General features: G+C 34.5%; 1 protein-coding gene across 2 annotated transcripts in view; it reads right to left on the bottom strand.

The window, feature by feature from the left end:
* Positions 1–12,574, bottom strand: part of prss12 (serine protease 12) — a 70,893-nt gene that overhangs the window by 53,346 nt on the left and 4,973 nt on the right. For both annotated transcript variants that reach the window (XR_015476534.1, XM_087237106.1), the window contains exons 3-4: positions 7,597–7,775; positions 7,361–7,511 (exon numbers count right to left, since the gene is read on the bottom strand). Coding sequence is in view for 1 of the 2 variants with exons in the window: in XM_087237106.1 (XP_087093232.1) it covers positions 7,361–7,511; positions 7,597–7,775 (330 nt within the window). In the remaining variant the exon portion in view is untranslated. The remainder of the gene's footprint in view (positions 1–7,360; positions 7,512–7,596; positions 7,776–12,574) is intronic.

Raw genomic sequence — 12,574 nt, 5'->3', positions numbered from 1 at the left:
CTTATATTCCCTCTCTGTTGAATAGTCTCTTATATTTTGTCTCTGTTGAATAGTCTCACTGCCCACAACATTAAATCCATTGTTATAGGCATACAGTTTTTCTTGTTTGCTTTGACCTGGTTAAAGAAACTAGGTTCCACTTCAATTTCATGATCAATTTCCCCGCAGAGCAGAAGACAGGTCCTGCAAATGTGTAAACCCTTTCTCATTGGGTTGACACATTTTCCCCACCATTTTTCAAAACAGTTAACACGGATGTCATTCAAGCAGTCCAAACTCCATTGTTTTAGCTACAATAACCACACAGAAACCATCTATTCCTAACCATTAGACACAACCAAGATCAGTATGAATTCACTGAAGCACCGGTTTGACACTCCTTCACACAAATCTTCACTTAGCAATCAGTCTGCAAACATTAAAAACGGTGGAAGGTCTGTGTTGTTCTTTGCCAGCATGGATGGAGGATGTCAGTGGCTATGTCCTATACTCAGATTTGACTGTATATTGGTTTACATGTGTTTTCTCTAATATTTACAGTATTTTATTACTTTTGTCTGTTTTTTTACAGTATTTCAGTTTTCAGCCACAGTTTGAAAAATGCCATGAATTCAATATAAGTTTAATCAAAGCATTTCTTATTCTGCATCAAATTCTTTGCAAAAAGGCAAATTTGACAGCCCAAATAGAAAGACAAAAAAAAATGTCACTAGCAATAGGCTACAATGGCGAGCAATGGTGCACAGATTCACAGTGAGTGCTGTATTTTGTGTTTTGTTGTATTTTGAGTGCCGCTGTTTAGGCCTGTGTGTTAAATGTTTTGAAAATGTGGAGTTTTAGTTGATGGTTGCATCAAAGCAATCAAGAAAAACTGTAAGTCTTTACCTGCAAAATGACTGAACAAGTTGTCATAATACAGTTTTTCTTGTTTGCTTTGGCCTGGTTTAAGAAACTAGGTTCCACTTCATTTTTATTATCACTATCCCAGCAGAGCAAAAGACTGGTCTTGCAAATGTGTAAACCTTTTCTCATAGGGTTGACACATTTTCCCCATCATTTTTCAAAACAGTTAACATGGATGTCATTCAAGCAGTCCAAACTCGTTGTTTTAGCTACAATAACCACACAGAAACCATCTTTTCCTAACCATTAGAAACTACCAAGATCAGTATGAATTCACTGAAGCACCGGTTTGACACTCCTTCACACAAATCTTCACTTAGCAATCAGTCTGCAAACATTAAAAATGGTGGAAGGTCTGTGTTGTTCTGTGTTAGAATTGAAATTCTGCTTTTCTAATTGAAAGAGCTCATATACTTGTTTGCAAGTTGTTTTGTTTAAAGGTAAAACTAGCTTTTGTTGCATATTTTAAATGTTTTGACGTGATATGTGCATTTTGCAAGCAAAATGTTTAATTTTGACCATGAGTGTCGCTGTTTAGGCCTGTGTGTTAACTGTTTGAAAATGTGGAGTTTCAGTTGATGGCTGCATCAAAGCAAACAAAAAAAACTGTAATAAGTCATAATGCATTTTTTTCTATACATTTTCATTAGACTTCTTTTTTAAAACTGTCTTCATTTGGTGACATTCTCCCAGAAGAATCTTGACTTTTTCTAACAAAAACATCTTAAAGGAGATATGTTCACATTTGTACTTTTGTTTTGTTTTTTTCCTTTCTGCTATGCAGTGCTGTTTTTACCTTTCTGTATCACAATAACAAGTTCTGTCAACAAAAATTACAGTACAAATTGCAAAAAAATAAAAAATGAAATAGCCATAGTTTACATCAGAACATTCCTCCAGAATACACTGTTATATTAAAAACATGACTAAGTAATTTGACTGTCTTATCAGTACACAATGACCTCAGGATTTGTCATTCTGATGACACTGACACATTCATTGACACAGAAATTTAGTTACTAAGGATTTTGAGCAAGAGACTGGCTTTTGCAGGTAACCCATGCTGTTTTGTTATTTGTACGCGCTGTTTTGAGCAATGCACTTACTGTTTTGCAAATTTCAATTCTTATTTGAGAAATGTACCAAATAACTGAAAAAACTGTAATAATATTTTGTCATCCCTAATTTGTAGCATATCGTAAATCAACATAAAAAAATATGATATATTACTAATATTACTTTTATTCAAACAGCTAATTCTTTTTTGACCGGAAATGACACAGACATCTCCCAAAAGATAAGACGATGTACAAGAGGCATCATTGTGAAAAAAATATTTCTCAGCTTTTATTTACATTTGAACAAAAACTTTCACTGTCATTATTTGGCCGAGTGACAGCAGTTAAAACAGTCCTTTTGTTTTCTGAAAACACAGTTACATTTTAAAGTTATGTGCCCTCTAGTGGGCATAACAATGACAAATGGCATTGTCATGATGCAAGCTTTCATGAAATGAATCCCACTAAATGAATGCACCCATTATTTTCCTTATTTCCAGTATTTACATTTAAATTCTTGACCAGAGATGCCCAAAGGAAGGCCCGCAGGTCAAAGTTGGCGCATGGTGATTGATCGCATGGTGAAAGATGGCTTTGATTTGGCCCGTCATCCCATCTGAGAAGAAATTTAGAATTAAGGTTGGGGCAAATGTCTTCAACAGAGATTATCATTTCTAATTTACCATAAACTTTTGTTTGTTTGCTTGCTTGTTTGATTGTTGAGCAACAAAAAAAGTCAAATGAAATTAAAAGTCAAATGAAGTTAAAAGGCAAATGAAATTAAATGTTTCAATTAAATGTTGTGCATGATTCCATGATGCCTTGTGAAAAAAATCTGAGTGTTATATTTGCTGATGGCTTTTTTCAGCTTTGACTTTTAAAAACAGTCAAACCTATTTTATCTAGAAAAATATAGAAAAAAATATTCATGCTTTTATTTCTTTAAGATTAGACTACTGTAATGCGCTATATTTTGGGATCAGTCAGACAACTCTATCCCACGTACAGCTATTTCAAAATTCTGCTGCAAGGCGTTTAACCGGCACTAAAAAATATGACCACATTACACCAGTTTTGCGCTCTCTGCACTGGTTGCCTGTGCACTATCGTGTCACTTTTAAAATTCTTCTCCTGGTTTTTAAATCTCTAAATGGCCTAGCTACTTCCTACCTGACAGACCTGTTGACTGAACATCAGCCTGGTCGGTCTCTTCGGTCATCTAACATGAGACTATTATACATTCCAAAGTCGAGGCTGAAATGCTTGGGTGACCGGGCTTTCGCAGTCGCTAGTCCTACTTTGTGGAATGCTCTGCCCCTCTGTATTAAGTCTATATCATCTCTGTCTGTTTTTAATCTAGGTTGAAAACTTACCTTTTTGATTTGGCATTTTATCAGTGAGAATTGTTTGTTTTTAGCTCTAATAACTATCAGTTAGATTTGTTTGTTTTAGCCCTAATTTTATACTTGTTCTTTGTAATTTGTATTGTTCAGCACATTGGTCAACCTTTGGTTGTGTATAATAGTGCTATATAGATAAAATTAACATTGACATTGATTAAGGACTTTAAAAATCCAAATACTGTCACTTGCAATTCAAAAAAATGCAAATCAAGGCAAAGGTTGGTGCAGCATGACTCAGCATTGAACACAATTGTGTTAAAAATGTGTTTATGTTTTTATTGTAAGAAGTTCATGATAAAATGTACATAATTGAAGTATTTTTTTTATTTATTTTTCAATATTAATAAATTAGGAAATTACCATAGCAGCTTTAATGTAATACTCTGGTATATTTACCTTTGGTCCAGCTCTTTTGGTTTTTGGCCCTTCATAAGAAAAAGTTTGGGCACCCCTGCTCTTGACAGATAAATTAGAAAATCCTGGGATCTGACCTATGATTGTTGCAATAGTATGAAAATAATGTTTGACCAATCAAGCTGCACAAATCGCACATTTGATGAATGGGCACAATGCATTCTGTCTTCTGGAAGGGGCTATATTTTAGTACACATATTTCATATGCTAGATCATATTTCAAAAATGTGCCAAATTACCTACAGCAGTGCAGGTTTGAGAACAAAATGAAATACCACATTAAGTATTTTTTATAGTAAATTTATAGTTAATTTCATGAGACATCATTTTTAAAGCTTGCTAAAGATTTTTAATTGTTTTTTTTTGTCATGTTTTTCCTAAAACATTTTGATTATTTAACCAAGCATTTTTCTGCTTATCATACATTTACATGGCTAATAATAATAATAATAATAATGATAATAATAATAATAATAATAATAATTAAACATGTAGGCAGAACTATATGTGCTATAATTTTTTCCTCACTAAAATTGATGCATATTACAGCATTTGACATTTCTCAAGTTAATGTTAGCATGGAACCACTTCTTCATGTGGAAACCTTCACATTGGTTGGTTGGGGAAATGGGACTGCATAACAGAAAAAAAAGAAAAACAGACTGTGTTATAAGTTGTTAAAAGTATCCCAGTGGGCTGAATTAAGAGTCAGCTGTGAGATTATATACACTTTTTTATATTCTTTCTGTGATTAACAGGCAATCAAGCAAAACCTTCAGCAGTCAATAATCAGTGAAGGTTGAGAAGCAAATGAGGTGGAACTGCGGTCTCTGACATGTGCACGAACCCACGCGTTTTATTCTACAAGAGCTTTTCCGCTCATTGGAGAGCCCTTCACATGAGCGATTATTAAACAAACTTACACGCACCTACAGAGCTCACTTTTGGGTACCATTTGTTAAACCGGTCAGCATATAACAGCCGAAAATCTTGAAACAATCAACCTGATTCACATCTAGATCTTTCCATCCCCTCTTTCCGTTCCTCTCTAATTCCTCTCCTCCCTCTAAATCACCCTTTACGCCTCTTTGCCCTCTCGATCTGTCTTCCTCTGGCTCTCATCCTCTCATTATCTCCCTTTTCTGTCTGTCTGGAACACACTCACTTTTCTTGCTGAGAACACTTTGGCTTTGTGTGTCAGGAACCTCCCAAGAAAATATTTCACATTTTTATGCGGGGAAGACACTCTTCTCCTCTCTTTCTCTATCTCTGTTTATCACTCCTACCTCCTCTCTTTCTTTCTTTTATTTTCACACATTTCAGTTATAAAAACGCCCCCGTGTTCCTCTAAATAGACAGTTTGTTCCCAAGAAACAAGGTCAAGCCTCCATGGGTTTGTTTAGGCAGGCAGATTTCTTTGGCATATGACTGGTTTGCTTTTGAATTGCTGTTAATTAATAAAAGATGAATATATAATAACAAAATAATTGAAAACAACAAATAATTTGAATATTAAATTTGTTTTTACATTAAATTACTCTAAATTAAATCTAGAACTCCTAATTAATCATTGATGAATTAATTTATTTATATTTTTGTATTGTTTTTAGATTTAATTGTTCCTAATTTAATTATTATTCATTACATATTTGTCTAGAATTAAACTATTAATTAAAAAATTATTTTTAAATTAACAATATGTAACTAATTTGATTAAAAAAAATGCAATTCAAATTAATCCATCAGTTGTTTGAAATCAATTCAGTGCATTCAGTCACATCAGATTTCAAGATATTTTTCATCATATGGGACACAACAGGAATGTAATGCCACACACAAAGCGCAGTAGTGTCTACAACCATGTCTGAATTCATTCATTCATTCATTCATTTATTCTCACAAGTTGCATTCACTATGTATGGAAAGACAAGCAAGCATATGCATGAATGTTGTGCATCATCACATGATGTCAGTACCATGGCAAGATAAAACTCTATTTCATTGTTTTGTCCTGTTTTATGTCTTATTGTCATTACTATGGCAACTGATGTAGATATCCAAGATATTTACGTCAATCAATTATTTACTATTTTCTTACCTAAACAGATCTAATCTTATCACCAATTTGAATAAAAAAATTAAAGAAAAATAAAAAGTATCAGGGTCAGAGTCAAAACATCCCTTTCTGTACCCACATTATAACTAGCGTTTGATCATAGTAGTTTTTTTTATACATGAAAATATATTAAATACAAGTCAAAGGTAATTAGTGTTTCTTATTACATGGCTCACTGGAATACTTGATTCTGATTGGTCAATCACCACTAAACTATGTTTTTCCCAGATAAAAACCACTGAATAACACAGGCTCATCCGGGTACTTCAAATCCTCTTGACCATTAGTGAATATATGCATATGTAACGGAGGCCAGCTAAGGAAGTGCAGTGCAAGTAAACCTCACTCCTCCTTGATAAAGCAACTGACTCCCATGCGGACGGTTGCCGGTTCAATCCCAGCTCGGAGTGGGTTGAGTGGTGTTGGACCAGCGAGGTTACATTGGTGCCGTGTCTCGAATGGGAGTGAGGTTTAGGGGGTGAGTGTAACGGAGGCCAGCTAGGTAAGTGTTGTGCAAGTAAACCTCACTCCTCTGACCTCTACAGGTGCTCTAGTGACAGACGCTAGAGGCCATGGTCTTTAGCCTCCTTGGTAGAGCAACCGACTCCCATGTGGACGGTTGCCAGTTCGATCCCACGACTGACCATTGGCGACTTGTGGAATACACCAACAAAGTATTTTAATATATCATAAAATGATTCTTGTTCTAAATATTCCTTACCAGATCTTTTTGGTATATAACCATGGAGTCAACCAGGATTGTTAAAAGACATAAAGCTCTGCTATTCTAGACATGACTCTGGTGTCAACTTTTAATCACTGTAAAATATATATGATAGACATAGATTAAAATAAATGTATAAACAAAGCACATTAAGAGGTGGTACTACACATTGTTTTTTATGCTAAAAGACCTCTTTTCATCAATGACCAATGAACAAAGCATTTAAAAAATTCTACTCATTAATATGACAATATTTAAGTTCATTTGTTTAAAAATGTAAAAAAAAAAATACATATGTTTACTATTATTCATCTATTAATTTTCCTTACGCTTAGTCTTTTTATTTCTCAGGGGTCGCCACAGTGAAATGAACAGCCAACATATACAGCATATGTTTTACGCAGTTGATGCCCTTCCAGCTGCAACCCAATACTGTAAAACACCCATACACTCTCACATTCACACACATACACTATACGGCTAAGTTAGTTTATTCAATTATGAGTATTTATAGCACGTCTTTGGACTGTGGGGGAAACTGGAGCACCTGGAGGAAGCCCATGTAAACACGGGGAGAATATGCACAGAACTCCACACAGAAATGCCAACTGGTCCAGCCAGGACTCCAACCAGCGACCTTCTTGCTGTGATGCGACAGTGCTAACCACTGAGCCACCATGCCACCCAGTTTAATATCATGTTCAACTATAAAAATATGTGTGTTTGTCTGTAAATGTCTTACCCTAACCCCAGCTGCCTGCAGACCACCTCAGCGTCGTTATCATCCCATTGGTCATCACAAACTGTGCCCCACTGTCCTGCATGATACACCTCTACTCTGCCCTCATATGCCGATGGACCACCAGATAGCCGCACTGGGACAAACACTGAAGCTAAACAAACACACAGGTTATTTTCTCTTTTTTATTAGGGATTGTGATTGTGTTTAAATGTATGTAAATGTTAAAGTATACATACTCTCCACCGGCATGCAAGAAACAGCAGCCGCCTGGCGATTCTCACACTCTCCCCCGTTCCAGACGGTGCGATTGCATTGCAGTAAGTCATCTTCCTGTCCTTCACAGCCCACAGTCTGCCAGTGAACTACAGACACCACCAGACGTGACAGAGGACTCATGCGTGCATGTGCTCTATAGCTGAGACAACAAGAGAGAGAGAGACGAACAGTATTGTCATTTTTGTGACAGTTCTTTCCAAAGCTGCACAACATAGGTAACCATGAAACCAGCTGTAAGGGTTAGTTTTTTGAATTTGAGGTTTAAACACCATGAAAGCAGAATAAATTAACGAAAGCGGTTTGTTAGGATAGGACAATGGCTCAGACACAGCTATTTGAAAATCTATAATCTGATGATTTAAAAAATTCAACACAATAAGAAAATCCTTTACCAGGTGTAAAGTTTACAGACTTCTTAGCAAAGGATTACTAATCCAAAATTACATATGATATTTACAGGAAAAAAAATTATAAAAAGGTCTTAATGGAAGATGATCTTTACTTAATATGAGGAGTTCAGATGCAAAAACTTCTAAATGCCATCAGACGTTTTCTCCAAAAATTAGCATTTTTCTCAGCCTCCTTTGTTATGTTCAAGTATTTCACTTTAAAGGCAATGAAAAGAAGTTATTCATTACTATAAAGGAAATATTTCTGAGCCTACACACAAGAGTCTAAGAAAATTGCTAATTTTAGAAGAAATTATCAAACGGCATTTAGAGGTTTTGCATTTAAACTCTTTATATCCTAATTACTTTTTAGCACAAAAGATACGATTAAGGTATTTTACTGTGTTTAAACTGTGTTGTGTACTGCATTTAAAGCATTCAGGTGCAAGACACAACTAAGATTTGTAGCTTTATCAAACTCATACTTCAATAATACAGCGAAGAGTCTATGCAGGGTTATTTTGTATTTGATTATTCAGTTTCTATTTCAAAAGTGTTAGACTTCACTGAAAAATCTGTTGTATTTATCTGTGCTTGTAATTTGTTTTATGCTTATGCTTATGCTTTGTTTACAAAATCACCCCAGCCCCTAAAAGAATATGAATTCTTTCGTAATAGAGCAATTTAAGTCATCAAGTGAAATAGTTTTTATCTCAGTACATATTGCAGAAAATCAAAAAACTGAAATGTAAGTTTTTTTCCCAAATTGTGTTGCAATAGTTTCCTTTACTTTAATCTATTCAGTTATGCAGTCATGACCCTGCATGGAATTGAAAAAGATGCAAAGAAACATGTGAGGTACCATTTCTGTGAACTTCATCTTGTTTTTTTAGTACACCAAAGCAGTACATACCATACTGTATATACCATACTGTATACAGTCCTGGAAATAATTTCTGCACTTTCTTACTCATGATAGTAATAAAAAGGAGCTGTCTGACGAAGATGTCAACTGAGCAATTACAGTTACTTTATTACAGTTAATCACAGTAATATTCGGATAATTACAGTAATCACAAACTAGCCAATCGGATCATGCCAAATTTAATATAAATATCCAGCCTAAACTTAATTCCTCATCGTCGTTTTGGAATTATACTGAACACCCTTAAGACATGCAGCAAACTAATTGGAAGCATTAAAAGCGACCAAGAAGATACTTGCAATGATCCAGAGACTGTTTAGGCTGAATGTCACTGATAGAATGACAAATGTTTGCTGTATGATGACTGAAATGGCCTTAAACAGTCACTAACTGCACTACAGAATGATAAGTTTACACACACGCGCGCACACACACACACACACACACACACACAAATTACATGTAAACGCAATATCCATTCCTAGCATAATACTCACTACTCACTACTCTTGAGTAGCCATTTTAAAAGGGCTACTTTTCACTCATACTTTGAGTAAAATTTAAAACAGATACTTTTACTCTACTTGCACTATATATGTTTGCCCAAGCAATGGTACCTTTACTTGAATAGGATTTTTCAGTACTCTTTTCCACCACTGATAATTACACACAATTAAGTTATTGTATGTACAGTTTTTAAATTGACCAAGGCATTCTCACCAATGCTACTTTTTATCAATATCACACAATCCTGCAGAAATAAAATCCTAACATACTAACTTAATGCTTTATAAACATTATTTATCAGTGTTGAAACTAATATTTTTTTTGTAGAAACCATGACATCATGACACACTGCTTAATGAATAGAAAGTAAAAAGTAACAGTTTATACTGAACACAAATCGTTCATGTATTGTAAATACCGTTCATCAATGTGATACATCCTTATTTAATTTCTTTCTTTCGAAAACCTGAATGACTCCAAACTTTTGAATTATAGTGTGAAACTTAGCATCTTACAGATTTTTTAAAGTTTTATTTGTAAAGCATTAAAGGGTTAGTTCACCCAAAAATGAAAATTCTATTATTATTACTCATGTCGTTCCAATTCCTTGAGACCTTCATTCATCTACAGAACACAAATTACAATATTTTAAATGTAATCTGAGAGCTTTCTCGTCCTCCAAAGAGAGCAAAAAATGAGAGAACTCTCAGATTTCATCTTAATTTCAACATGAGATTGAGTAATTAATAACAGAAATGTTGTGTGGCATAATCGGTTAATGCTTTTATTCATGAAATAAGAGAACAACTTGCGATGGAAGGAAATAAAACGCCAGAAGACTTACTTATTAAAGCTTATTGGCCTTGATGCAGACAAGAAAGTGGCATTAGTCAAACTGAATAAATATTGAAACTGTTGTTAAGGTGATACGTCTAAATTTGCACAGCTTTTTCTACATTAGTTGGGTATGAATAAAAAAAATGCTTGTGGCAAACAGAAAGATAGCAAACATAAATCAAAGTGCATGGAGTCAATCTGTCTCTCTAGCTTTTAAATAATTCAGATCAATTCATCTAGTAAAGCAGAGACACCCAATGAATTATTCAGACTTGACAAATGGCTAAGCAACTGAGGTCAACTGATGACAACTCTGCACATGCGTATGCATCCGCTTGTGTTTTATTGGTAAAATAATACTTTTTGTCAGACTTATAACTGTCACTATTGTGTCATCTGATCTTTGAGACCCTGCGGTCACCTCTGTCTGAGCACGCTCGATAATGACCTCAGACAAACACTCTCAAATAGGCATGTGTGTCAGCGTGATACACACAAACCATATGGGTGTGTTCAAGACAGAGATTAGAAGTATCCAGGGAAATCTGTGATCTTTTCAAACGCCTTTTCTGATAGACAACTCACTAAGCATATGCCAAGTTGTATAGGTGAAAGACTGACCTCTGACCTTTGGCTTACTAGGGTCAAATACCAAAGGATTCCATGCACAACCTTACAAAGGTTGTTTTGTGGTTAGGTAACAAATGAACGGGCAGCATATGGTCATCAGAACACAGTGATTATCACTTTCACAGGCCCAGTTGTGGCACCAATGACATGTGGCTTCAAAATCTGACTACAACCACCAGTGGTGTCTTTTACATATGTCTCTTGGCACATCCCTTGCTGTGATGGCCATATTATATTTATTTCAGCAAAACATCATATGTCTTGTTTGGGTAAAACTTTACTTTAAGGTGTCTTAGTTGCACTTGTTCCCTATAATTACTGTAGTAATTATTATTAATTATACATATGTACAGTTGACGTCAGAATTATTAGCCCACCTTAATTATTAGCCACCTGTTTGTTATTTCTGTTTAACAGAGAGAATATTTTTTCAGCACATTTATAAACATAATAGTTTTAATAACTCATTTCTAATAACTGATTTCTTTTGTCTTTGCTATTATGACAGTAAATGATATTTGACTAGATACTTTTCAAGACACTTCTATACAGCTTAAAGTGACATTTAAATGCTTAACTAGGTTAATTAAGCTAACTGGGCAGGATAGGGTAATTAGGCAAGTTATTTGGATAAGGATGGTTTGTTCTGTAGATTATCAAATAAAAAATTGCCTAGGGGCTAATAATTTTGTCCTTAAAATGGTGTTTAAATAATAAAAACTGCTTTTATTCTGGTCAAAATAAAACAGAACTTCTTTTTCCAGAAGAAAAAAAAATATTATCAGACATACTGTGAAGATTTCCTAAATCTGTTAAACATAATTTGGAAAATATTTAAAAAAGAAAAAAAAATCAAAGAGGGGCTAATAATACTGACTTCAACTGTCCTTGTAATTAATACCTTTAATTAGACAGGACCTCGATATTAGTTCAGTGGCATCCAGTTCCTATAATTGTATTTTGCTATTTTAACTATTTAAAAAGAAATAGCTCTTTTTGACGTTTTTGCAGTAGAGAAAAAGTCTTGGAACGTGACTTTATGACAATATCCAATATCTGTCAATGCACTCAAATAAATCTAACAGAAAGATTATTTTCATTCTATTGTCAAATAAAGTATTTGCATCACATACAAATGCAATATTTATGAATGTTTAGACATTAGTATTGGAAAAAATCACTGAGAAAATATTCATTTGCACTGCAACATTCAATGCCATGACTGAATTTAGGATTTAAAACCATGTAAGATTTCCAATTTTAAAACCTGCTGTTACTTTGGATCAGTGATGGGAATAACGGGGTTATACATAAGTGGCGTTACTAATTGTGATACTTTTTTCAGTAACGAGTAATCAACTGAATTACTGTTTTCCCTGTTACTAGTTGCATTACCATTACTGGCCATAAAAAATGCAAATGAAGCACCTCACGATGTCTCATGCTGCAAGAAAACTAGTGGCTATGCAGGTGTTTACATGAGCTCGGAGAAAGAGACAAAGCCATGACGTCAAAGCAAATGAAACTGAATTTTTCTCCACTGCAAACACTTTTTAGACAGAATTAAACACAATAATATCTAGATTTGTAGTTAAGGACATGCTGCCGTTGTATCTCAAAATGTCCTACAACAACATTAAAATAATGTAG

The sequence above is a fragment of the Danio rerio genome, chromosome 1, assembly GCF_052040795.2.
Source record: "Danio rerio strain M-AB ecotype USA chromosome 1, GRCz13ab, whole genome shotgun sequence".
In the NCBI taxonomy this organism is placed as follows: Eukaryota; Metazoa; Chordata; class Actinopteri; order Cypriniformes; family Danionidae; genus Danio; species Danio rerio.
The sequence above is the reverse complement of the archived record's forward strand: the minus strand, read 5'-3'. Positions and strand labels throughout refer to the sequence as shown.